Source organism: Balaenoptera borealis, assembly GCF_965194805.1.
Source record: "Balaenoptera borealis genome assembly, chromosome: 4".
Taxonomy (NCBI): domain Eukaryota; kingdom Metazoa; phylum Chordata; class Mammalia; order Artiodactyla; family Balaenopteridae; genus Balaenoptera; species Balaenoptera borealis.
This window is the reverse complement of record NC_138861.1, coordinates 31,180,792-31,206,398: the sequence shown is the minus strand read 5'-3', so window position 1 is coordinate 31,206,398 and position 25,607 is coordinate 31,180,792. Positions and strand designations below refer to the sequence as shown.

Genomic DNA, 25,607 nt, shown 5'->3' with positions numbered 1-25,607 from the left:
CGGCCTTTTCCGCAACAGAAGACGAATGAGGGGCTGTGAGGGAAGCGAGGGCGATTCTGCCACCCAGGGTGGCCCCTATACCGGCCTGGTTCTCTGTGCAGAATCCCGGAGGCTTCCAGCCCCACCCCGGCTCCGGGGAGACGGGAGGCAAGCCGAAGGGGGTGAAAACAGAAAGTAGCCGTGGGCAGTGCCAGTGCTCACTCGGGGTGGCAAGGAGAACCACACCAGGGACCGGGTCCTCGCAGAGGTCACCCACGCCTGGGGGCAGCAAAGCCCCGCTGCGCCCGGGTGAGGTGGGCAGCACAGCCTCCACCCACACCCTGGGGACAGACTCGCTCTGCCCCACCCACCAGAGGGCCAGGAGGGGCAGGGATCCTGGGGGTGTACAACTGAGTGACAATACTGCGGTGTGGCCGTCATCTGCCCAAGAGCCGCGGCTGGCAGGCAACTCAGGATGACCAGGACCCCCGGGAGCCGCCAGGAGAGTGAGTTCTCCAGATGAGGGTGACCCGGGCTCACAGCGGAAACAGGAGCATGTGAGACTGTGTGTGTGTGCATGCACGTCTACAGACACACACGCGCATGTACACAGAGCTGCATTCCTCCTTACGTGTTTGTGACGGTCCACTTACTCTCTGTTTTAGAATGAGCAAGAAAATGAACAAACCAGTAAACCAACTAAGGGCTCCCCCAGCTCACTGGGGCCAGCTTCCCAGAAGCAGACACAGCACTCACCCCATCTGGAGGCGGCGCTAGGGGACATCGGACGCCATAAGGTTAGCCTTGGTGGGGATTTCTGACACTTGCCAGACAGCAAACCAGTGCCTCTGGCTCCGGCTTCCTCTGGGAGGGGCCCCTTCGGCCCAAAGCCAGACCCACCAGCTGAAATGCAACAGCGATGGAAAGAGCCCGCGTGTGCATCAGCTGCGGCCTCTCGGCTAATCCCTGTGGACAGGGCCTTTCTAACCAGACAGACGAGAGGCGCCCCAGGGCGGCTGTGCCCACAGCCGTTCTCTCTCTGCACAACCAGCACCGGACAGCTTTGGGGGAGCTAGCCTGGAGGTACCCAAGTAGCTGGGACCTTAAAACTAATCTGAAATCCTGTCCTAATGCTCAAAACAATTCACACTATTTTTTTTTTTTTTTTTTTTGCCCATAAGGCCACAAAATCACATGGTTGAGAGGACCTTTAAAAGACACAAAGCTTCTAGAACCTGATGTCCAATGGTGCCAGCCTCTGCCTGCACAGTGAGGCACCTGGGCCACCATGCCAGGAGTTCTCTCCTTTTAAGGTCCCAATTCTGTCCCTTGTAGCTTCTACCCAAGCCCTACTTCTTGGGGCCCCACCAAATTGTGAGACTAGAAACCTTTTCTGTAGAGAAAGCCCAAACAAATTAAAATGCACTTTTGTTTGAGCAGGAGAGAAATTTTTAAAAATGAGTAGGGGGACTTCCCTGGTGGTCCAGTGGTTAGGACTCTGCGCTTCCGCTATCAGGGGCACAGGTTCGATCCCTGGTCGGGATCCTGTATGTTGCGCAGCACGGCCAAAAAAAAAAAAAAAATGAGTAGGGAGTCAGTTCACGAAAGCACAGGAAAGGGCAACCTGGCCAGGGCTGTGGTCACCAGTCGCTCGGCTAATGTGAGAAACCGAGCAAACAGCCTTTTACAACCGGGGAAGCCAACCAAGGAACCCACCACTCGCTCAGCAGGTCGACGCAAGTTCATCTCAACTAGACTCTGCTCGGACCTGGGTGAATGTTCATGTGCTGGATTCTCAATAATTTTATACAAAAACGTTATGATTTTAAAATATTCCTGAATTCATCTTTAAGAAGGTTTCATCTGTCACCAAAGGCTTGAGAAGAGGCAGCTCGGAGCCTGGAATGTCCCTGGAGGTCACGTCAGCTCGCAGAGAGGCATCTGGCACTTCCCACTGGGGTGCTGAGGACTCCGCAGGCATGCGTCCTTTCTCTGTCCTCCAGGGCGCTAATAAAGGCTGGAACAGCTTTTAGTTCCAGGAGACACCTGCTATGATTCATTCTCTCTTTTTCCAAAGGCTTTTAATGAGACAAACTGTAAAAGAATCAAAGTGCTCTGACAACTTCAAAAACTGAAGAAAAAGAAAAGAGCCTTATTTCTTTTTGGAATACTTTAAATCTCTTTTTCCCAAAAAGGACTTTCAGATATCTTACAGCACTGAGCTTGTTACCAGTAAGGAGGGTAACATAACTTGCTGTCCAAACCAGGATGCTTTTGAAAGCAGGCATTATTAGTCATTATGCCAGAACAATGCAAATTACAATGTCCAGGCCAGGACCACCTGGCCCATGGGTCTTCTCCCACTACCCTTTCACCTTTGACCCTCACTGGCATTTGGGGAGCACCTCCTCTTTGCGAAGAACCACAGCAAATGCTCCACCTTCCCTCGCTCATTTTAATAAGAAAACTAATGTCATTTGTGAACACACTTAGCCCAGGCCTGCTTCAATAAGAAGCAGGGGGGCTTCAATAAGAGCCATGACCTCCCTGGTTGGCTTCCTGGGCCATCCCGACCCCGCGTCTCAGAACCTTCACCCTGGACACCCTACCTGCCCTCAGGGACTCTCACTCAGCTCGCTGGTCCTGAGCGTGGCCTTCCCACCCACCTCTCTGGGCTGCAGCATCTCTGTGGAACTTGCTTCCAAGTCGGCCTCCCCACCCACCGAGGGCAGCTTTCTGAGCCTCCATATCCAGGCCCCAGCACGGAGCTTACACTGCGCTGCGTCTGGGACGGCGACACATCAGCACACTTCCTGTCACCAGCCCCGACGCCGCTCGCACACCCACAGTCCACTCTACCACGCTGACGGCAGCTCACACACGTTCCCAGGCAGCTGGGGATGCATAGAACCTGACGGATTCTCGCGTGACTAACGCCAGGACCTCTGTGACGCTTCGTCTGCTCAGAGGCCCTTGTGCTGGCCGGGGCCCTCCTGGCCAGTCGTGGTGATGGATCTGTCTGGGGCCAGATAGCCAGACTTCTGTAAATCCTAGTGTTCTCGGCAAAGTGAGATACAGACACAACTAATTCAAGCCCGTGAGCCTGAACTGGGGGAAATCTGGTGAAGGGCAGTGTGGCCACATGGTACATCTGCACCCTTAGTCACAACCACGTGACCAGGAAAACAAAAGCTGTGACACCAGGGGCACACGAGCGCCCACTCCTGGCTGTCGGCACGCGTCTGGATAAGCCTCCCTCGCTCCCCGATGTCACTGCTGCTCGCTGGCCAATGGTGTAAGCGCACGCTCCCCCCTTCAGGTCGGCCCTCCGTCACCTCCCTGCCACTCTCTCCGCACCGCACCCGGCTTGCTCCCCGAGCCCCTACAGATCCAGATAAACAGGCACCACTGCAGAGGCCTCCTGGCCGCCTGAACACAGCACTCTGCTTTAGGGAAAAGGCATCTTCGAGGAACTGACCTCCACTCTGTGCCATAAACGGATAATTTTTCAAAATGACAAAGTCTAAGTGAAAGGCGGCCTCCAGTGCACAGCACCCTGTTCCCCCGACGGCGTTTGGCAGGGAAAGACGAGAAGGTGCCTGTGCTTGTCCATCACCCACTGAACCTGCCTGCCCCGACAGTGCCCTTGGTTTCAGAGCCTGAGCGCACGTGAAAGGCCTCCCTTCACAAGGACGCGTCCTTACGCAGTTATGGGGACGTCCCTGCAGGACGGGCCTCCGCAGGGACAAGCTACACAGTCCCTGAGGCCCCCCACCTACAGCTTCCCGGGGAGCGCTGGGGGGTGCAGGGGGGCGCGGCCCGGGCCGAGAGCCCTCCACGGGCGCCTCCAGCCACGCTCACCTTCAGGCGCAGGGGCAGGTCCTCGGGGCTCTTGCCTGCCAGCTCGTCATCGTCGTCGTCCTGCAGGAACAGGTCGGCGGGGATGACGCCCTTGGCGTACTTCTTGGTGATCTCCACGAAGTCGTCCAGCGCTATGTAGCGCTTGGCTAAAGCACAGGAGAGAACACATGGGGTCTGAGAGACTGCAAGCACTGCCACCCCACGTGGCCAGGCGAGCAGGGGCACGCTGGCTGGGCCAGGCAAACCCCTCCCTGGGCCCGGACGATGGGAGGAGAGAGGCAGACAGTCCTGCCGATGGCCTCCTCCTCGCCTTGGTGATGTGCTGTCCCTCCCCCGAAGCGGCCCCCTCCCTAGCTCTTCAAGCCTAGGGGCTGCCTGAGCCCAGCTCCAATGCTGACTCCTCGGCCACCTTCACCGCCAGTGCCCCTGTGACCCCTTCCCTCCCTCGGCCCTGGCTCCTCACAGCACTGACGCCCTGCGGCCCAGCCCCCTACTAACCCCTCCAGTCAATGCGCATCCTCTGAGGACCTACTGTGTGCCGGGCCTACTGTGTGCCAGGCAAACCTTCATTACCTCCGCCCGCCATGTTCTGCCCTCTATCCCCCACCTCCCCACAGCCCATGCTGGGTGCCCCCAGGCCTCTGCCTGTGGCGTCTGCTTGGCCTGGAGCACCCCCCCGGTGCCCTCCGAGGGCTAGCTGCTTCCTCACCCTCGCTGGCTCGGGCGTCCGGCGTGCTCACAGCCCCCGGCAGCTCTCTGTCCTGCAGGGACTGTCATGCTGCCCTCCCTGTCCCTCCAGAGTGCATGCTCCCAGTGGCAGGGTCCAGATCCCAGAGCCCACAACACTGACACCCAATCAACAGCCCCAAAGGGACTGAAAATCCATCACGCCTCCAAGACCCTGGAGGCCAGGCCTGGACTGGCAGGAGGGAGCAGACACGGCGCGCGGGGCGGTGGGAGAAACAGCACGGCGAGAGGCATCGCAAGCGCAGTACCAGCGGCCATACTCACATTCGCTGCTGACCAAGCGCTCTAGCACCCGCCTCTGCTTCTGCAGCGACTTGGGGACGGGGCCAGGCTGCACCCCTCCGTCTGCAGGGGACAGAGCGGACTGAGAATCGGGGCAGGCTGACCGCCCCATTCCCTGCAGCCCCCCGGAAACCTGCCAGTGTGTCCCGGGGACTGCAGGGCCTGGTGCCTCCACGCAGCCCTGGAGGGCAGTGCAAGGGCCACCCCTCAGGACCGTCACCTCTCAGCTTCCGCCCCCAAGAGTGACTCAGGCCCTACAGGGCACAGCCCATCCCCTGTACGGGCGCGGCCTTGGCACTGGACACACCACACCCTCCGGTCAGCCGAGCCTGTCCCCATACACCTGTGCTGCTAGCGTCGTCACTTGGCGTGATGCTCCCTGGAGGAGGAAGTGCCCGCCCCTACCGCCACACCCCCAACCTGGCAGGCATTCACCCAGCTCCCCCGTGCCGGGCTCCGAGGTGCACCTCTGCAGGGGCGGGGCGGGCAGGAGTGGGACCAGAGCGCAGACAGTGACAACGGGAGAGGAGGGGCACTGGGACTGAGAGAGGCCACGGGAGCCCCGAGCGGAAGTGGCCAGTGGGGGTGGGGCAGCACGTGCGGGTGGCCCTGAGGCCTCATGGGATCTCGGGCTCCACACGGGGCAGCCGAGCCTGTCCAGTCAAGCACGCCTCTCGGGGGTGCTGCCACCCGGCCACCTCTGCTCATCAGAGGGGCAGGTCAGACAGGAGTCCTGCCCTGAGCTCCCCGGAGAAGGGGCGGCGGTGCCCACCCAGCAGTCCTCTCTGATGGGTCGGCAGGTAGCTCTAGCCCCCAGCATCTACCCCTCGGGGCCGGAGAAGGTTGGGCGAAGCCCTGGGCAGAGAGTCATTTTCTGAACAGCGGGAGGCAGGGGCTCCCCGAGGTAACGAAGTCACAAGAGTCAGATGCCCCCGGCGCCACCAACCCAGGGAAATGGAGAGGCCACACCCAGCCAGGGACGCCCGTTCTCCTGCCCCATCTGTCCTTCCGGCTGCTGCCCGTGCCCTTTGTGGAAAGCCGAGTTAGAAGGAGGTGGGGAGGACTGCAGAGGCTGGCGATGAGGTCTGCCCTGGAGAGCCTCTTGGGGGTTCGGGGACCTAGGTCCCTGCCCGCACCTCTCACCCTCCCCGCACTCCCTGTCCCCCAGGAAGAGCAGGACACCGTTGGAACGACAAGGCCTGTGGCTCTGCCTGTGGGCAGGAGGGGAGGAAACCCCAAGGCGCAGAGCAAATCACGGGAGCACCAGGGGAAGGGCCTGCTGGGCGCCCAGACCTAGGACTGAGCCAGAGCTCAGGGCACAGCTCAGGGCGGGGACCCCGGGAACAGGAGGATGCCCAGGAAGGACGCTCCCCGGCTCTACAGGACACCTGTGAGGTCCCCACAAGAAGGTGCCTGGAGCCCGCGCTTCGGCTCCCATCGGGAAGCCCCCAGGACTCCAACACAAAGGCCCAGGAGGCCGCACGGCAAGGCCGCGTACCGTGCTCGTTGACCTGGCCCACGTTCTCCAGCAGCTCCGACACGGCCACCTGCTTCTTCTTCTTGGGGTTGAGCTTCCAGTACATGACGAGGGCCGCCTTGCGCACGGCCCGCTCCAGGTCGGTCTCGGAGGAAAGTTGCCTCACCTCCTGCTCGTTCTCGGAGGTGATGCCTGAGAGAGGGGAGGCATCAGAGCCCTCGCCTCACCTGCCCAGAAGCCGTCAGCGACGCCGCGGCCCTGGCCACCCCGCCTGAGGGGGTTGGGAAGGGATTCCTGCAAGGGGCTTTGCAGGCACCTTTGTCACCAGGGCTGAAACGAACATCTGACCAAAAGGGCGTCTGGCCAAAGTCCCGGCCGGTGGGCGGCTCGGCCTGGCCTTTCAGCAGACACTCACCCAGCGGCCACGGTGGCCTGGTGCTGGGCGAGGACACCCCATCTTCCTGGCTTGCTCCCCTCCCCATGGCACCCTCACAAGGACCCTCTGGTGGGGTGCTGCTGTCCCCGCCTTACAGATGGAGAAACCAAGGCACACAGGGGCGGCCTGGATTGCCAAGGCCACCGAGTCGGAGAGGCAGAGCCGGTCTCAGACCCCAGTCAGTCTCACTGCAGTGAGCGGCCCGCGTGCAAGAGCGGGGCATTCCTGCGTCCACAGCGCCGGCCCCTCCTAGGGCAGCCAGGAGCAACTGTGTCCCTGCACAGACGGCCCTTTCCCAGGTAGGCACGACTCACCCACGGAGAGGCCGGGAGCAGGTCTCATGGGCTGTCAGGAGCTGCCTTTCGCCCTGCTCCCCAGCCACCTGGACGTCAGCATGGCCCTTCCAGAGGGCAGCGAGGCTAGGGATGGAGGATTGGGTTTTTTCTCCTTTGAAACATCTCCGCAACTTTCCACCAAGCCGTTTCCTTTATGATCGGTAAGCACTCAACTGTGAGAACGTGGAGGGTGTGGGTCGCACGAGGCCTGGCCCCCTCCCTCACACGCCCTCTGGTCCTGGGGCCTGCATTGGCTCCCTCAAGGCCTCTGGGAACCACTGGCTCCAACAGTGAGCTGTGCGGGCCGCACCTACTCGATCAGCCAGTGCGAGGCCATCCTGCCTGCCCTGGAACGGGGAAGCTGGCTTGGTGAGAAATTGTGGCTAGCAAAATATGACCATTCCAAGTTGTCAAAGGCATCAGCCTAAGGTCCAGAGAGAGTAGATTCTATATAATAAATGTTACTTTAAAACATTACAATGCAAAACCAGAAGAAAAAAATACCAAACCACAGAGCACTTCTCTCTGGGTTTCAACGTGATGGGTAATTTCTATCTTTATGTTTTCTATACAGTTCAAGTTTTCTTTGATAACAATAAACACTTCTACAATCTGAGGGAAAAAAGGCCCCTTTCTGACGCACACTTTCATCTTTCTTCTGAGGTTTGAACCTTCAGGAAACACTCTTCCCTGACACCAGGAACGAGCCATTTCCCTTGGGCAGGATAACCTAGTAAGTGTCCACACGTGGCCAGGCTACACATCACTGCCCCCCCCAACACCCAGACCGGTCCTGGCGGTGAGTGCCAGCCTGAGTGGGTCTTCACTGGCCCACGGTCCCCAGCTTCTCGGCTCAGACTGGATGCAAAGTCAGTTCAGAAAGTGCCACTCTGACCTCAGGCCCCCGTCATGTTCTCCAACTTGGCTCCAGGATCTACTCCTCAATTTGGAGTAGAACCCAGAGGGTATCTCCTTGTAGACACCACCACAAGTTAAAGAGGATGAAAATGGCTTCACTCCCTAAATATCCCATGTTATACTCCAAAAATGTCTAAATGGCAAAGCCACTGGCATAACAGAAACCACACTCATTGCTCAACGGCACTGCCAGCACCAAGTTTTCCTGTTGCTATTTTAGCTGTTAATTTAGCAAAGCAGCACGGCATACCTCATGCATCCCCCCAGGCCTCTTGACCCACCTTTTCTGTCCGCCAGGCACCGGCGGAGAAGCTTGACGGCCTCGCGCCGGCCCTGCTTGGCGGCGAGGGTCAGCCAGTCGACGGCAGTGCAGTTGTTGACCTCTTCATCCCCGTCGCCGGCAAGCTGCAGGTAGCGTTTCCCCACCTGCAAGCAGGACCCCGTCACGCCACGTGCCGCAGCGGCCTCCACGCACAGCGCCCGGGCTCCCACTCCACGTCCTGCCCTGACCTGCTCCCCGCAGCTGGGCAACCTCGGGCTCCCCGTCCCTCTCCGCCCGGTGCTCCCAGCCAGAGGGGGGTGTCGGGACCCCTCCCCCACTGATGAGATGAGAGAGGGGGTGGGGGCATGAGGACAGGCAGGAAGCAGAGATGGTATCAGAGGAGGTGATGCCCAAGATCAGGTGGGAGCTGGACAGAGGAGGTGAACACGTAGTGCTCCCCAGAGGGTGGAGGGAAGAAACAAACACACCATGAACACGGAAACACAACAAACGGGGGCCTGGCACACGGCGGGCACAGTCAGGCCGGCTCCCAGCTTCCAGCTTGCAGGCACCAGCTTCTCCCAGACCCACCATGCTGCAGGCCGCGGCCTGAGTCTCCCACGGACAGCAGGGCTCACCTCTGTCTGTGCCTTGGGGTCCCCAGCCTTGGCCTTCTCCAGGACCTCTTCAAAGGGGGTGTCCACATCTCCCTTCGCAGGTCCTTTAACACAGGAAAACAAGCAGATGGACTGTCACCAAGCTGGTCCTTGTCACTTGTCTGAGGAGGCGAGGGGACGGTAGGAACAGACTTCAGCCCCAGGTCAAGAGGGTGACAGCAGATGCAGAGAGAACGCGCCAGGAAGCTGCTTTCCTGGGAGCAAGGACCACAAAGCTGCCAGGGGGCGGTTCCAGTAGCTGCTCGGAGCTCGTGGTGGGAGACAAGGGACAGAGGAGGGCACCAGTAACCACCGTCGCCCCCTCAGCTCACTGCAGCCAGAGTGGCTGAGCTCAGGCTTGAACGGAGTTCTAGAAAGATCCGAGCACTCAAGTTCAAAAGCTCCTGACCTGAAGAACCTGCACCCCAATGCCCAGCACCCCAATAAACAAACCAAAATCATGTTTTCCAAGACTGTCGTCTATACACATGAATGATTTTTGGAGGTCATAATCACAGTACATACATTTTGGGGTATATATATATATATATATATATAAAGTAGTGAATCACAACCAATTTCCCATGTTGCTCTGCAGTGAAATGTACCATTTCAGTGGCTCAGAAATCCCATCAGGGTTCTGGGCCTCTCCTCTCCATCGGACCTTTAGGTTATTCCCATACTCCCTAATTTTATAAAACGGTGCCAACAAACCATTCCGTGGGTGTATTTTTTATTGGGGGGGGTCATTCTCCCAGCATAGGTTCTTCAGGTGAATTACTAGGTCCAAGGGTCCAAACACCATACAGCTCGTGCTATATTTTCTTTGTAAAAAGCTATCCTAAGTTACAAAAGCATCACATAACTTCATCGATTTCACTACAACCTCTCCTGCAGCAGGTAGCATAACAAAAAGTTTTTTTTAAAAGATCACTTTTTACCAGTCCCTTTCTTTGATTTAAGCAACCAATACCCAGGGCCTATGCCTGACACCACACTTTGCCTCAGCCATTGCCACACCCCACCTTAGCAGGTGCCTATTTGGGACTAACAGACTCTTTTTTTTTTTTTTTTTTTTTTTTTTAAATAAATTTATTTTATTTAGTATTTTATTTTTGGCTGCGTTGGGTCTTTGTTGCTGGGTCTTCGCTGCTGCGCGTGGGCTTTCTCTTGTTGCGGCGAGCGGGGGCTACTCTTCGTTGTGGTGCGCGGGCTTCTCATGGCGGTGGCCTCTCTTGTTGCAGAGCACGGGCTCTAGGCACGCGGGCTTCAGTAGTTGTGGCTCGCAGGCTCAGTAGTTGTGGCTTGCGGGCTCTAGAGCACAGGCTCAGTAGCTGTGGCGCATGGGCTTAGTTGCTCCGCGGCATGTGGGATCTTCCCGGACCAGGGCTCGAACCCGTGTCCCCTGCATTGGCAGGCGGATTCTCAACCACTGCGCCACCAGGGAAGCCCACTAACAGACTCTTGCTCTCTAGACATTTCTGGAAACAGAAGGCAGAATTCAGGGAAACATGAACAGTCCCCAGGAACACCCACCGGATGACCAGCTTTCCCTACCCCTTCATCCAGGCCTTTCCCAGAACCAGGTCCGCCAGGCTCAGAGCCGGCCCCTGTGTGCAGGGTGCCCAAGTCTACGGCACCCAGGAGCCCAGGGGGAGACAGCAGGGCAGGGGCCTAAAGCGACGTAGCCTAGGAGGCTCAAAGGCAGAGAGGTCACACCCAGTTTGGAGAGGACACGGGGGCCGGGCGGGGGTGTCTGGGGACGGCTCAGAAGGAGGATTCTTAACGAGACCCACGGGTCAGGCACCTGTACTGAGACCCTCTTGGTGGACAGCTTGCGAACATGATGATACCTCTCCCTGCGGAGTTCAGGCTGGGTTTCCTTGCCCAGGTCCCAGGGACCTAACCCAGCAATGGCTTCAGGGCCCAGGACGTCCACCCCATCCCGTGGCCCCAGACCTTGGTGCTTCCCGAGTCATCAAGGTCAGTTCTCCCTTTGGCTGCTGTCACCCCCTTCAGCAAGGGCGGGAATGAACTTTCTGGCCAAGGGCTCAGACTAAAGAGAACAAATGGGAAGGGTGGGCTCGCAGGGAAGGAGGGTGTGTGTGTAGAGAAATCTGACCTGCGTGTGAATCTACCCTTAGCGTCAAAGTGCCGCATGACCAAGCGAGAGTCATTTTCAATCCCATCGTCAATATCCATCCAGTAGGACGGTTTATGAAGAATGAGACACTTCGTATTAACTGCCTGGTCCAGAGTTGGCGTTCCCAGTGTGCGTTCCTTTCCCCTCCCCACGTCCCACCTCTTGGCTGACCCCAGGGCCTTCCTGGCTCACTGAGGCCACACTTCCCAGCCCAACACCAGGCACCTCTCAGAGTTCACAGCTCTTTTCTTGACTAACTAAATTCACAAGTCCAAGGTCCTTTTTATTATATCAGAATATGGAAGCTTCAAGCACAGATCTGTTGACTAAAAAGATTATTCTGTTCGTGATTAATTTTTCGCAGACATTGTCCATAGCCTGACATCTCAAGAAGTCTCCTCAATATACAGAATCTCTTTGAAACATGCACCCCCCCTCCCTCATTACTCTGCTTTCCATTTGGCACTGGCAGAAATAGGTCTACAACCACTCAAATGTTGGGCTCATGCTGCAGACCAATCGGGGGGTTCTGGCTTTTTCCATCTAAGGAGGAACACGCACATAAAGAACACCGCCAGAAGCTGGCTGCGTCAGCGGGGACACCGAGGGCCACTGAACACACGAGCTCTCTGCAGGCTTGACTCTCATTCCTGGCCCCTTCCTAACCCTAACCTGATGTCCCCTTTGGGGACCCACCCTCCTCCACTCTCACAGGGTGGGTGCAGCAAGCCTACCCGGCCCATCCATCTCCCTGAGCACAGCGGCAGGTTCAGGGAGGGACACAGGCCCAAGCCAGGACGGTGGGGTCTGGGCTGCCTGCTGGGCGGTGTCTCTTCCTTCTGCTGGATCTCAGCTGACAGACACCAGCTTGGAGCCCGAGGGCTGCCCCGGGGGAAGCCCACCTGAGAGTGAGGGCACGCAGGAAAGCAGAGCTGGGGGCAGATTCCCAATCACGTCATCTGAGTCCCTGGCTACGCTACACTGTGCAGACATATGGAACTAACAAATCCCCTGCACCCTGTTTTGTTTTGTTTTTTTTAATAAATTTATTTTATTGATTGATTGATTGATTGATTTTGGCTGCTTTTGTTCTTTGTTGCTGTGCGTGGCTTTCTCTAGTTGTGGCGAGCGGGGGCTACTCTTCGTTGCGGTGCACGGGCTTCTCACTGAACTGGCTTCTCTTGTTGCGGAGCACGGGCTCTAGGCACGCGGGCTTCAGTAGTTGCAGCACGCGGACTCAGTAGTTGTGGCTCGCGGGCTCTAGAGCGCAGGCTCAGTAGTTGTGGCACACAGGCCTAGTTGCTCCGCGGCACGTGGGATCCTCCCGGACCAGGGCTCGAACCCGTGTCCCCTGCATTGGCAGGCGGATTCTTAACCACTGCGCCACCAGGGAAGCCCCACACCATGTTTTTGTTTTTTTGTTTTTGTTTTTTTGCTTATGTTAATTTACATCGGGTTTCAACATCACCGGCAACCGAGAGTGTCCCAACTCTAGCTCATTTTTGAAAGTCTTTCTATCAGTCACAAAACAATAGCAGAGCTGCATGGCCCTGAGTAGTCTCCTCACATCTGCGAGGATCCACAGAGGACCAGCACACCCCCTCCTTTATACTATTTATCTCCTGCAGATCCCACGCATTTGAGAGACTTGTATCCACCACACCGCATTAGTAAATGATGCTCATTTTGTCATGAAATGGGAGGAGAGTCCCCAGGATGCTGTCCCCTCCCCCCAGCACAGCCCATCTCCATTTTCCTGCGTCTCTCACGGTCCCACTAGCCTTTACGGAGATGATCTGTGTCCCGCAGGTCTGACCCATCTCCGTCCCCCAGTGTCAGAAACAGCTCAGCAAATGCTGAACAGATGGAGGGATGGACAGGGGACCGACAAGTTGAGTCTCAAGCTTTCATCTCTGTCTCCCCAAATCCTTGCACAGGGCCTGGAACACAGCACACGCCTGGCCTGGAGACTGAACTGCCAAGCTCACCTCCCTGATCTGAGCAGGTTCTGAGTAGAAACAGACGAAGGTGGGGGGTGAGCAAGTCATGCTCCCACTCCTCACCCACCCCAGGGCCGTGGGCTGGGGAGCCTCAGGCGTCCCTTCCCAGAAGTCCCGAGGGCTCTGTCAGCTCCCCAGAGACGGCTGAGAGCAAGAGAGAAGCCGGCTTCCATTTTCCACAACTGCTGAGATCTAGAGTTGCTGGAGCACATTGTTTAAATCGTTGAACGCACGCCAAAGGCTCTTAAAAGAAGAGCACGATCTGAAACACACAGGAACTGTGACGCCGTACCCCTGTCTCTAGGGGCTGCTGCCCTTCCGCTGCCTCACTCGCTGGCCCTGGACAAGGCCTTAGGCTCCCTAAGGCCTTGGACCTTAGAGTCCCTGGTCCTCTCCCGACACCCACCACATGGGCTGCGGTGAAGGGAAAGGTGATAAGAACCCAAGGGCATCCCACGTGTCCTCCTCATCGCTGTGGGCGGCTGGGTCACCTTGCACCAGGGGGTGTCCCAGCAGCCTTCGTGATGCTGACTCTGGTTCTCATGAACACACAGGAAGGACAATCCCTGCGACCCCCTCTTTTCCAGGGGCTGGCTAAGCTCCAAGGCGGGGCTCCCGGGCGGGAGGTCTGAGCTTCCCACAGGCCCAAGCAGGGGTCATGGACCTCGCCCCTCATCACTCACCCAGCAGACGTTTACTGAGCATTGGCCCCAGGCCAGTCTGAGCTCCAGGAGCCAAGGGCACTGAGCTGAAGGAGGCAGGACCCCCGCCCTCCCTACCCAGCCAGGGGCCAGACGAGGACAACCACATTCCAACAGCGCAGGCTCAGGGGGGCGGTGGAGGTGCCAGGCATCATCAATCCTGATGGCAGGGACTTCCTGGAAGAGGCGACACTCAAGACTTGGAACGCAAAGGGGAGGTTAAAGGTAAGGGATGAGGGCATGCTGCCAAGTTTCCAAGGGTCCCAGGAAGCCACCAGGCCGGAGACAGCCTCACCGCCCCTGCCATCTGTCCTCACGACAGGTCATCCTAGAGTGAGGGGGTCAGAGTGATGGCCTGGCAACCAGACAGACCAGGACTCCAGTCAGGGTCAGGATAAAATAACGCAGGTACAAAACTCCCTAAATCATCAATAGCCAGCACCTTGACCGGACAAGGAGAAAGCGAGTCGTTTGTGGCTGTGGCTTGTCCCCAGGACAGCAGGGGCTTGGAGCTCCACGTCCGCTCCCGCACCACATCGTCTCCTGACCTTCCCATCCCACCGTCCCGCCCTGAACCCCGCTGGGACACTGCCCCGCCCACGCCCTGCACCCACCTGGCAGCTCCAGCCAGAGACCTGGAGTCAGCCCAGCTTCCTGGGGCCTCTCCACCTGCCACGTGCCTCCCTGCCGGCCTCGGCTCCCACGGGTCATCTCCACGTAACAGAGGTCATGCCGCTCCTCTGGTTTAAACCCTCTAACGTTCCCCAGAACACCCATTCTCCTTATCCCGACCATTTGAGACCCCGCTCAACTGGCCGACCTCTTGACCCTGCATCCAACCCCTGCCCAGAGCCATCAGCCTGGGAGCCCTTTGTGCCCTGCACGCCCCTCTTCACTTACCCTCCCTCCTGGCGGCGGGCCCTGCCTGCCTTGCCCACTGTCTCCTGCACCCGCTGAGCAAGCCCCTGGTCAACACTGGGGTGAGCGCTTCCTGCTGTGTCCAATTCAGTGACAGTGACGCCACAGAGAAAAGTGACGCAGCAGGGCCCAGATGTGGTGGGCCGGGACCCCGAGGGTGCCAACTGGCCCAGCACTTGCTCAGTACTCCCCGCCCCTCCCTTCGGGGTCAGAAGCCACACAGAGACCACATCTGTTTCCTGACTCTTCTTATCTGAAACTGGCAGTCTTGACTTGGTCCATCCTCTGAGGCTGTTTTGCTTCACCCAGATTGAAACCAAGCGCGTTCCCAGCCACGGTCTCCTGGCCCCGCAGCCGTGGGGTGTTTGTGGCTGGACTGAGATTCCGGATCAGGCCCTGGCCTGCCCAGAGGCCTTGGAGACGAAGCAGAGAACGCAGTGATCTGTGAAGGAGATGTGGAGATCAGAAGAGCCCAGTGGGGCGCGTTTCTGGGGACAATCAGGCACTAGTCCAGCGTGATGGAGCCGCAGAGCTCAGGCCCTCTGCACCCAGAGCTCGGAGGTCCCTGCAGCTCCGCTGGGCATGGGGGCAGCGTGGGACAGGAGACTGGGATCACCCCTGTACCCATCACTCAGCACTGGCCACTTTGGCAAGTTGATGGCTCAGTTTCCTCATCTCTAGATGGGGACAAGAACGGAGCCTCCCTCTCGAGCTACCGTAAGGGGTCACCTAAAGCCCTCAGGTCTGCGGTGCACATGGCAGATGCTCCCCACCACGGGTCTGGGGCCCCTGCATGGGGCGGGGGCAGTGCTGAGCTGGGGGTGCTCACCTCAGGCAGCTGGCTTCTCAAGGGGGAAAACGAAACAGCAAGGCTGGGCGAGCTGGAGAAGGGCGGGGCGGGGCCTGGGACTTCCCTAACTCATACAGGGCACCTGGAGCAGCGGGGGCCGAGAGAGTCACGGCGTCCTGCCTCGTGCAGGACACAAGGAAGCATGTGCGCACACATGCACACGCACGCACACGCACGCACGCACAGCTTGCAGCACAACAGCCTCCTGGGGGAGAGAAGAATCCAACGCACGCGTGAAGCCCCTACACCCAGACACACAGAGCCTGGAGCTGACATTGAGACCGGTCGCCGAAGAGGGACTGAGTGGGGCCGTGAAACTGGAAGGCTGCCCCGACATGCGAGGCAACACCCCAGGAGAAGCCTGAATAGGAAGTGGGACGGGCTCGGGGGGCAGGAGGCTTGATGACATCCACGAAGCACATCGAGCTCCAGGCACGGACCCTCTCCGCGCCACCAGGCAGGCACCTAAGGGACGAGGGGCCTTGACTCAGCACCTCGTCCCGTGCGCCACGCTCAGAGCACAGGGTCCCAGCACGTGGACTCCACATGGCCGGTATGACTGCGCCCACTTTACAGATACAGAGACAGGCTCAGCGAGGCCTCCCAGCTCCCTCAAGGGCACACAGCTCAAGGCCACCAGCCTAGCCAAGCGTCCCTCCTCAGCCATCTCGGCCCTTCCTGCACCACCTCACGGCCCCGACACTCAGTAAATAAACAGCTCACGTGGACAGACGTACTCCAGAGTCCCGGCTGGGGTGCACGGGAGACTAGCACTGGCACCAAACCACAGAGCGTTTTTCAAACTACAGACTTCAGCCCAGAAGGTCACGGAACCAATTTAACTGCCCACAAGCAGCATTTGTTTTTAAATAAAAGCAACAGAATGGAGACTATCAGACAGCAACACACACACTAAGGACAAGCATGGTTTTGGAAATTTCCGTTCCCACTAGACGTGTGCGTGTGTGCGTGCAGGCACACGGGTGTGTGAGTCCGGTTACGACAGCACGCGTCTTTCTTGCTGTGGGAGGAGGTCAGAAAGTCTAAGAGGCGACAGTGCCTTGAGAGCTGGGTAGGATTTCAACAGGTGGAGATGGCGATGGCATATTCTGGGCAGAGGCTCCCATGTGGCAAAGGGGAGGTGGGGAAACAGGGAAGGCGGAGGCAGATTTGGAGAACGTGGGATGGTCTCGGTAAGCAGGGAGGAGAGGGCGGTGATCCACGGAAAGAAGTCACAGGGCTTTCACCACCCACAAGGCTTTTAGACCCGATGTCCCCAGCGGGCTCCGTTCTGATCGCCGCCCCTGTAATCGGAGCCAAGGTCCCTACTTCGCAGGGTTGGTCGCTGTGAGAATAAGACAGACGCACTGAGAAGCACCGGGTGGATTATTAGAAAAAGTGACACCGACACCAACTACGTTTTCCCCAAATATCACCGCCAGAGGCCCAGGGATCCTCCCTTTCTTGGAACTCACAGTAGACTTGGGGGTTTTTCCCTACAACAGCCCCGAAAGCACAGAGGAGCCTCTCACACAAGGCTCCTGTTACAGCCCGTTGCCTGGTCCTGCCCCCCGCTCACTCCTGGTGTAGCTCAAATCGCAGGCCAGACGCGAGGGCATCACCAATCTGAGCCTTCCTTCCTTGCTGCCACCCCGTCACCTGGGAGGTCCGGGGCTCTCTCTACCCCAAGCCCAGCCCAGGCGAGGCCTTTTCTTCCCTCTGGCCCTTGCCCGTGCTGTGCCCGCTCTCCCCAGGCTCACTCTTGCTCGGGCGTCATCTCTTCCCACAGAGCAGGTCCCCACCTCCCCAGCGCCAGGGCCAGGGCCACCTCTATGCTCCCCACGAGACCGTGGACTCCTCGGAGGCAGGGGGCAGGCCTGACTCACCTGTGCTGCCGATGGCCACTCAGGGCCAGCAAAGGGCCGTGCTCAGCGAGCAGCAGGTGGACAGAGGACGGACCAAACCCTGGTGTCCCTCTCCCAGTGGCAGCTAGGCTGCCAGCACCACAACCAGCTGTCCCGTCGCAGCCGGGTCCCCACGCTGTCTCATCTCTTCCCCTGGGACAGAGTGGAAGCCTGAGGAGGCCCAGGAGTGGACTGGGGGGGAGGGGCAGCCCTTGGCAGCCTGGCCTGGGGATGGAGGATGGTGGTCCAGAGGGCAGCGGGGACCTGGGCCTGGGCCCAGGCATATTCCAGGCTGGCAGCCGTCCCCAAGGGGAGTGGCCACATGGGGCCCGCAGCCCAGGCAGAGCTGCCTGAGTGCATGGCCCCTGAGCAGTGGCCACGGTGGAGAGGGAACAACGCGGGCTGCTGCGAGCGCTGGGCGGGACCAGCTGGGTGGGGAAGACTTCCTCCTCCCACCTCCCCCCGTACCGTGCCTGGTGGGGGCCCTGAGCAGGTGGGAGCTGGTGCATTTGATTATAAATAAACTAAGGGAATGTGAAGTCTGCTGCAGCCCAAGTGTGTGAACTTAGGAGCAAAGCCCGCTGCGAGGTGAGAGTCGAGGGGCCCTGGGCAGAGCAGGCGGGCCCCCGGCCACAGGAGATGCCCCGCAGGAGGCACCTCGCAGGGGGGTCTGGACCACATGCCAGGACCCGGGTGCTCGCCCTGCTTCCAGAACAGCCCCAGGGGAGGACAGTCCCGCTTCCCAGGCCCCACCCCCTTACCTGTTCCATCCACCCTTTCTTGGCTCCTGGCATGCGAGGCCTGGGGCCCAGCCGGGGTAGCAGTGTCTCTCACATCTGGTCCAGGTCCAACCTGGGGTCCGGGAGCTCGGGGCGCCCCGCTCTTCTCCTGCTCCACCGAGGTGGTGGCATTGAGCCGTGAGCGGGCCTGGGGCTGTGGCAGCGGTGGAGACTGTGGGCCAGAGGGGCTCGGAGGACGGGCACCGGAGGCCATTCTGCAGCGAGAAAAGCGGAGGGTCAGACACATGAGGCCAGCCAAGCCCAGTCTGCTCTGGCCTCTAGTTTCTGGTAAAGAGAGGGCGCGGAAAAGGGAAACAGGTTGGGGGCTTCCCAGCATTCTGGGTGACCTCATTCAACCTCACAACAGCCCCCGTAAGACACTCCCGTCTTACAGGGCAGGAAATCGAGGGAGAAACACTCAAGGCCGGCTGGCTTGGCAAGTCCCACAGCAGGCATGAGCCGGGCCCTAAGTCTCAAGGCCTTGAGTCCCTGCCTCACCAGGCATGAGCCACGGGACCTCGGGTGTGCCCATCTGAGAAGTGGGGATGTAGAATGTCGTGAGGGTTCAGTGAGATGGTCCACACGGAGCCCCAGGCACAGTGCCTGGCTGTGCTGGGATGAAAGCTGGCCTCCAAGTACGTCCACCCAAAATCTGTGAAGGAGACCTTGTTTGGAAGAAGGAGTCCTTGCAGATGCAATCACGGACCTTGACGTGAGATCATCCTGACTTAGGGTGGGCCCTAATCCAGTGACTGGTATCCTTATAAGAAGAGGGAAACACACAGACACAGAGAGGAGGGCACCACGTGAAGGAGGAGGCGGAGATCAGACAGATGCAGCTGCACGCCCAGGGACGCCAAGGATCGCCAGCAACACCCGAAGCCAGGAGAGGCGAGGAGGACTCTCCCTCAGAGCCCCCAGGAGCAACCAACCCTGCCGACATCCTGATCGCGGACTTCTGCCTCCAGAACTATGAGACAATAAATTTCTATTGTTTAAAGCCACCAAGTTTCTGTAAATTTCTTACATGAGCCCTAGGAAATGAATACACTGGCACAGAGTGAAAGTTAAATAAATGTGAGGAGAGGGGAAGGGGAAGAGGAGGGATAGGGAGGGCGAGGGGAGGAGGGAAGGGAGGCGAGGGGGGGAGCGAAATGGGGAGGGGAAGGGAAGGGGGGAACACAGCCCCTGGAGCCAGGATGTAGTCAGACCTGCCCGACTCCCAAGCCCTCCACGCTAGGCCTGAACCACAGAACAAATATCAGGGAACTTGAATGCACCAGATATGAACACAGACTAGATGTGGAGTGACGGAAACCATGAAGCTGGTGTGTCAGAACACATGACTGGAACAGACTGGCGAGCACAGAGAGTCTACAACAGGGGAAAGGGCTCCATTAGTCAATAATGCCATTTAGCAAAACAGCAAAAACCACCACTGACACAATTAAGGGCAACCATGAGCCCCAGACGGTGGGGCTGAGAGCTCTAGGAGTTCCCCAGCCAGGGAACCAGGATCAGACACAGACCCTGAAGAGGTTGGGACCACGTGCACTGTGCGGGGGATCCCCAAGGATCCCATGACCCTCACCACAGCCTCAAGGCCACATCCATCCTCTTCACTGAGATGAGGAACTGAGCACAGAGCAGGGAAAGCCCGGCAATGAGGAATCTGGCCCCCAAACTAACCCGTCGTAGCTGTCGCGCCCTCGGCTGTGTCCACCAGCTCTGTGGTCCTGAGCAGGCCACGTCCCTCTCTGCACCTCAGCTTCCTCAACTGTAAATGGGGACAATCGTCTTACACTTGGGGACACTGTGAGGACTACATGAGACCAGAGACCACAAGGGGCCAGGTTCCCAGGCATCCCCAGTGCCCAGCTCCAAGCTCTGAGGCTGCCCCGAGCCTGCCAGAGTGGGTGCCTGGCACGTGTCTGCAGACTGCTGACACAGCAAGAGTCGGAGGGGGCCCCAGGCGCCACACGCCACTTCCCCGGGGCTACACAACCATGTCTGCTCCATTCCTACTAGAGATGGGTCCCAGAGATCAGATCTCTGTCTGCCAAAGAACCCTGGAGATTTCAATCTGGACATTCCTCCCTCAGAGGGACTGAGCCCTTATTTTAAAACATCCCCCTGGCTGCAAACCAAAAGCATGTCAAGCCACATGGATCTGCTTGGAAACCAACACAGTGCTTGGTGCTATTTCCAAACACCAGGCTTCCCGGAACCAAACAAAGAGGCAACTTTTGTGAAATTCATCATCTGGCTGCACAAGCAGACCCATTGGGCACGTGGCCAGCTATGGGCGGGGAAAGTCAGCCGGTGATTTAGCAGACAGAACCCAGTTGCACAGGTCACTGGCTGACCCGAGACAAACCACATGGGGCCACATCCGACCTGGAATTTCAGGAAAACACAGGTTCTGGCTGGCCTGTTGGGCTAAGTAGTATGCATGTCACATTACAATCAAAATAATACTGTTTAAAGTAAAATCTCTGGTTAGTGAGAATGGATGAATAAAGGAGGATTAATTTTCAGGTTCCCTGAGAGTTGGCCAAACCCTTTTTGAATCAAAGACCTCGTTATTTTAAAACAAACGAAATGATCCATCGCCATGAATGGGTCACAGGGAGGATCACAGGTGATCTCCCGGTGGAGGGACCCGCGTGGTGTCTGGTGCTTTCTTTTCTGTCTTCTTTGCTGTGACACTGGGGGCCCTGAAGGCAGGGGCTACATCTCATTCACTCAGAATACCCGCCTGCTTGCCTTGCAAGGTACACCCGAGGCAGCCTGGCCTGGGGGAAGGAGCCCGGCTGGGGAAGAGCCTGCCCCATCTCACTGTGTGATCGCAAGCAGGTCCCTCCCTCCAGCCTGGCCCCAGAATCCTGAATCCAGACTCCTGAATCCAGACTCCTGACTGCGGACTGAGAGCACCAGCGTGCCGCTCCACCCCAGCTCCACGACTCCTCCGATGCCTACGAGTGGGGCGGTCAACCCACACTGCCGCCCCATGACCGGAGCAATGGCTTGGAACCTGTCACTGTGTAAGATCCAGAAAACTAGAGTGGCCGGCATTCTTTCCACATGAGCACCCAGGCGTATTTTTATCCCATCAAAACACAAAATGCCAGCAACACGGAGCTCGGCTGAGGGGCTGCCACCCCCTGCGAGGGCTGCTAGGATCGTGCATCTACTGACACGTGGAGAATGATCTCACGTGGACTTCAGCCCAAGCTCTCTAACCCTTGCTCAGGCCGGCCCCACTCTGCTCTCCCCCCAGGGGGGCCACCCCGACCTCTGAAACAAGCCCCCATGGGAAGCCTTAAAGATGTTCACACACCCTCTGAGCAGAGCCTCCACCATCAGGATCCCAGACCAGGGGAAAAACCAGGGATGCCCACGGTTTCACATTCACCCCACTTGCTGCTCCTCCACATCCACGTGCCACTGTGGACCTCCACGCCTTTGCTCTTACAGGGCACCTCTCTGGTGTCCATCACAGCTGTACTTTCCAGCACTGTCCAGAGAGGGCAGGTGTGAAACTCACAGCCCCTCCAGATGGTGCTACACTATATAGCTGTTAACCACAACCTGTATAAAAATGTTTAAAGATAAGGAAATGTTTGTATGATGCTGTTAAGCAGGATTTAAAGCAGCATGAGCTACTGCCCTGAGTCTATTTAGGATGAAAACAAACTTCATCTGCACAAAAAGATGCAAGAAAATGCCCCCAAAATGGTTATACTATGTCTGGGTGAAGAGACTACAGGTAGTTTTATTTTATTCTTTTTCTAAATTTACTTCCCTAATTTTCTATAATGAACGTGCAAGGTTTTTGGAATTACCACAAAATGTTATTCTAAAACCCGTCTGTGACTGAGCCTGAAGGGAGAGGGCCCAGGGGTTCCCAGGGTCTGGGATGTCTGCTCTGGCCTGGATAGCCCAGCAGCCTGGCACAGGGCTGCTCCTCAAGACAAGGGCACATAGCCCTTGGAGGTACCTATTTTTGCCCCAGAGTATTAAGGGCCAAACCAAGGAACATTCCGGCTCTACCCAATGTGCCAATTCCCAGGACTAAGGGGGAATCAAGCTGGAAATGCTCCTCGCCTGGCCGGGGTGGGTCAGCGGGCAGGGACTGTGGGCCGATCCTGTGCCAGGCCCCAACTTGGGCCTCCCGGGCCCCAGAGAGGATCCTATAGGGCCTGCCTTGGAGAACCCAGTCCAGATGGGAAGGATGACACCCAAACTGACAACCACAAGGAGGGAGCTCTTGGGGGCTGCAAGCACAGAAGGGGGCCACACCCAGCGGTGGAAAAGGGGCAGGATGAGTGGCCTTGACTAAAGCTTTAGGACAAGCAGACATGAGCCAGGCAAGGGTGAAGGGAGGGAGGAATGGAGGTGTGTGGGCGTTCCAGAGGGGGACTGCCCAGGAGAAAAGGCAGCGGACATGGCTTAAAGGCAACATGGCTGGGAAGGTGCGGAAGTGACTCTGGGGAGGGCGCACAGGAAGGAGAAAAGAGGCTGAGCGGGCAGCCAGGAACCTGGGGCAGGTCCCGAGGGCCTGAACAGTGCCAGGCTTAGTGTGGGTTGAGCCTAGGGCAGAAGGAAATGCAGGCTGGTGCTGCAGGGCAGTGGCAGTTAAAGAACCATCAGGGCTGTATGGGGACTGGCCAGGGAGACCAGGGAGGGAGCTGGGTGGTCTTCCAGGGAAAGTGAGCAGGCCTGGCCTAGGGCAGGCATCTGAGTGCGCTCCTGGGCCAGGAGAAACAGAAGCACCACCAACTGAACGTGGGCAGGGGGGAGCAGAATGGGGCCTGATTTGTGCCCTGGGGCCATGGTGTTGGTGCCACTTGCTGAGGAGGGGACCTGGGAGAGGGGAGGGAGCCATACGAAGCATAGAGCAAGCTCGCTATCATAATTCTTACCACCACAATCGTGGACCAGGATTTGGTCTCTGTCCCACAGCACAGGCATTTTGGGGGTCAGGGACTGAACTAGGTTCCCCTCTGTGACCAGCCCCAAAGGCCTGTCCAGCCCTGGCCTGGGAAGGGCAGGGGAGGCCTGAGTGGGGAGTCCTCCACATACCCTTCCATCCTGGGAAAGAAGATGAGATGTGGTCTCCCAGCAACCTTTCCTGTGTCCAGTCAAAGGTCCATTTGCTGGGGGAGCAAGTATATAAAGGAACGTTCTTCTGAAACCCTGGTCAGATGCCAAGGGGCTCCAGTGAGAATCACAGCCCCCTGGAGACAGAGCGGACAGGACGGGCAGTGGAGAGTACGGCCTCTGGGTTTCTGTTGGCGTGGCTTCCTCGCTGAGGCTGCAGTGAGGGCGGGCAGCCAGCGCACTGGGTACCCAGGGCATCGTTCCCTCAGTGATGCATCCCAGCGGAAGGGAAAGCCCTTTACAAATGGGCCAAGTGCCAGGGGCCACTGCCCAAGGTGAGGAGAGGCAGGCACGGTTCTCAGCGCCTGCCCAGGGGCAGAGGTCTCCCACCAGGCTCTGCGTGAGCAGCTGTGGGGTCTTAACTTCCTCATGGGTCAAATAGGGATATATAATTCCTACCCCTAAGACTACTGGGAGGGCCAAATACTGTACAAAGGTTAGTTCCTCAGAATTTCTTAACATCAACTACAACAAATGGTGTGAGAGGGCCCAGCTCCACCACACCCAAAAGTCAGATTCCCCAGAAAGTTTCCATCTATCAAAACAGAAATTGATGTTCCTGAGGGCCAGGTTCACACCAGCCAGGGCCCAGGGGCTGCCACTGCCCCTCACCATGCCTTACTGAGGAGGAGCCCGAGGGGGAGAGTAACTGCCACACAGATTCTAAGTGGGCAGTGGGGGCTTCAGCCTCAGAATCTGCCCCCACAGGAGGGCACGTGGCCACTTGGGGAGTGAACCCCCAGAGCGCGCACGCGCACACACACACACACACACACACACACACACACACTCAGCAGCCCCTAAGGTGCCCGCTTGGGGAATGAACCGCCAGCGTGGGCACACACACACACACACACACACACACACACTCAGCAGCCCCTAAGGTGCCCGCTTGGGGAATGAACCCCCAGCGCGGGCGCGCGCACACACACACACACACACACACACACACACACACACACACACCCAGCAGCCCCTATGAGGAGGCCCAGTATGAGGAGGCCCAGGCGCCTTCCAGCGGCCCCGGGGGCACTGAGGGCGGCCCGGGGTCCCAGAAAGCCCGCCGACGGTCGCGGAGGAAGGGCCATGACTGGGCAACTCGGCACAGGTGCTGTGGGACGCAGGGCAGGCGCGCCCCCTTCCACTCACCGGGTCCCCAGCGCCACGAGCCGCCTGCCTCTGAGGCTGGTTTTCCCGCCGGCAGTGGGGTTTCTAAGCCAGGCTCGCGGGCGTGACGGTGCTCGGAGCGCGCGGTGCCCCGCGATGCCCGGGGTGCCCGGACCCCGGACCGGGGACGAGGGGGCGTGCACCCCGGAAGGAAGACGCGATCGAGGCCCGGGCAGGGGTTGCCGTGAGCGTCGCGGAGAAGGCGGGACCCCGGCCCTCCAACTTCTGGGGAGCTTGCAGGGGACACTAGTACCAGCCGCCCGTCCGCTCAGATGGGGAAACTGAGGCCGAGGCGGGCTGCAACTCCGGGTGCTCCCGGTTCTCTTACCAGCCCCCCCTGCGACCGCCCCTAGCCGTGAAGTACTTACCGGCCCGCGAGTAGGCCTCACGCGGCGCCGCGACGCCCTTGGGCTTCAGAGCTCGCTGTAAAGTTGCTCGAGAGGAGCTGGACGGACCGGGTCCAAAGGGAAGCAACCGCGACCGAGCGGGCGGCGCCGGTTACAGTGGCAGCGGGAGAGCTCTGCCCACAGCGAGGGGAGGGGCGGGGCCGGGGGCGGGGCCGCAGGCTGTCCTCCACTCTCGACGCGGCCAGGAGGACGCGGCGCCGACTCGGCCCGCTGAGCGGCCGCCGTGCCTGCCAATCACTGCTCGCCTACGCCAATCACAGAGCGCCTCGCCTGACAGCTGCCCACTGGCCCACAGGGCCTCCAGAGACGAGGTCGCCGGGTGGGCGGGTCGGACCCGCCCACAGCGAAAGTTTCCGAGTGGACTCGGGCCCTGGCCCAGCCCCGGCCCCGCCACTCCACGCCCACAGACCGTCAGGTCACTGGGAAGGAAGGGCACTCGGTGCGTAACAGGTGGTTGGACCCTCGGACGAGACTCGGACCACCTTTCACTCACTACCCTGGCCCCAGCGTCCCCAACTTCAGATTCATTATCATTGTTATTGCAATATTAACTAACACGTTGAGCGCCTACTATGCACCAGACGCCTTAATTTCGGCCTCACCAAAGATGGAGAGGGCTCCC

At 58.7% G+C, this 25,607-nt stretch overlaps 2 protein-coding genes across 6 annotated transcripts in view; one reads left to right on the top strand and one right to left on the bottom strand.

The window, feature by feature from the left end:
- Nucleotides 1–8,446, top strand: part of PPP2R2C (protein phosphatase 2 regulatory subunit Bgamma) — a 164,978-nt gene extending 156,532 nt beyond the window's left edge. Inside the window, exons 9-11 of one of the 3 annotated variants that reach the window (XR_014243926.1) lie at nucleotides 645–776; nucleotides 7,781–7,850; nucleotides 8,333–8,399. Coding sequence is in view for 2 of the 3 variants with exons in the window: in XM_082389870.1 (XP_082245996.1) it covers nucleotides 645–756 (112 nt within the window). In the remaining variant the exon portion in view is untranslated. Of the gene's footprint in view, nucleotides 1–644; nucleotides 777–6,037; nucleotides 6,362–7,780; nucleotides 7,851–8,332 lie in introns of those variants that run through there. The other 2 variants (XM_082389870.1, XM_082389871.1) reach the window with 2 other exon arrangements.
- Nucleotides 1–25,105, bottom strand: part of WFS1 (wolframin ER transmembrane glycoprotein) — a 28,522-nt gene extending 3,417 nt beyond the window's left edge. For 2 of the 3 annotated variants that reach the window (XM_082389860.1, XM_082389861.1), the window contains exons 1-7: nucleotides 24,947–25,105; nucleotides 18,231–18,463; nucleotides 8,936–9,018; nucleotides 8,317–8,461; nucleotides 6,368–6,538; nucleotides 4,852–4,932; nucleotides 3,841–3,986 (exon numbers count right to left, since the gene is read on the bottom strand). In XM_082389860.1, the coding sequence (XP_082245986.1) occupies nucleotides 3,841–3,986; nucleotides 4,852–4,932; nucleotides 6,368–6,538; nucleotides 8,317–8,461; nucleotides 8,936–9,018; nucleotides 18,231–18,462 (858 nt within the window). In that variant the 5' untranslated portion in view covers nucleotide 18,463; nucleotides 24,947–25,105. Of the gene's footprint in view, nucleotides 1–3,840; nucleotides 3,987–4,851; nucleotides 4,933–6,367; nucleotides 6,539–7,096; nucleotides 7,827–8,316; nucleotides 8,462–8,935; nucleotides 9,019–18,230; nucleotides 18,464–24,946 lie in introns of those variants that run through there. The other variant, XM_082389862.1, reaches the window with a different exon arrangement.
- Between the last annotated feature and the right edge of the window lie 502 nt (nucleotides 25,106–25,607).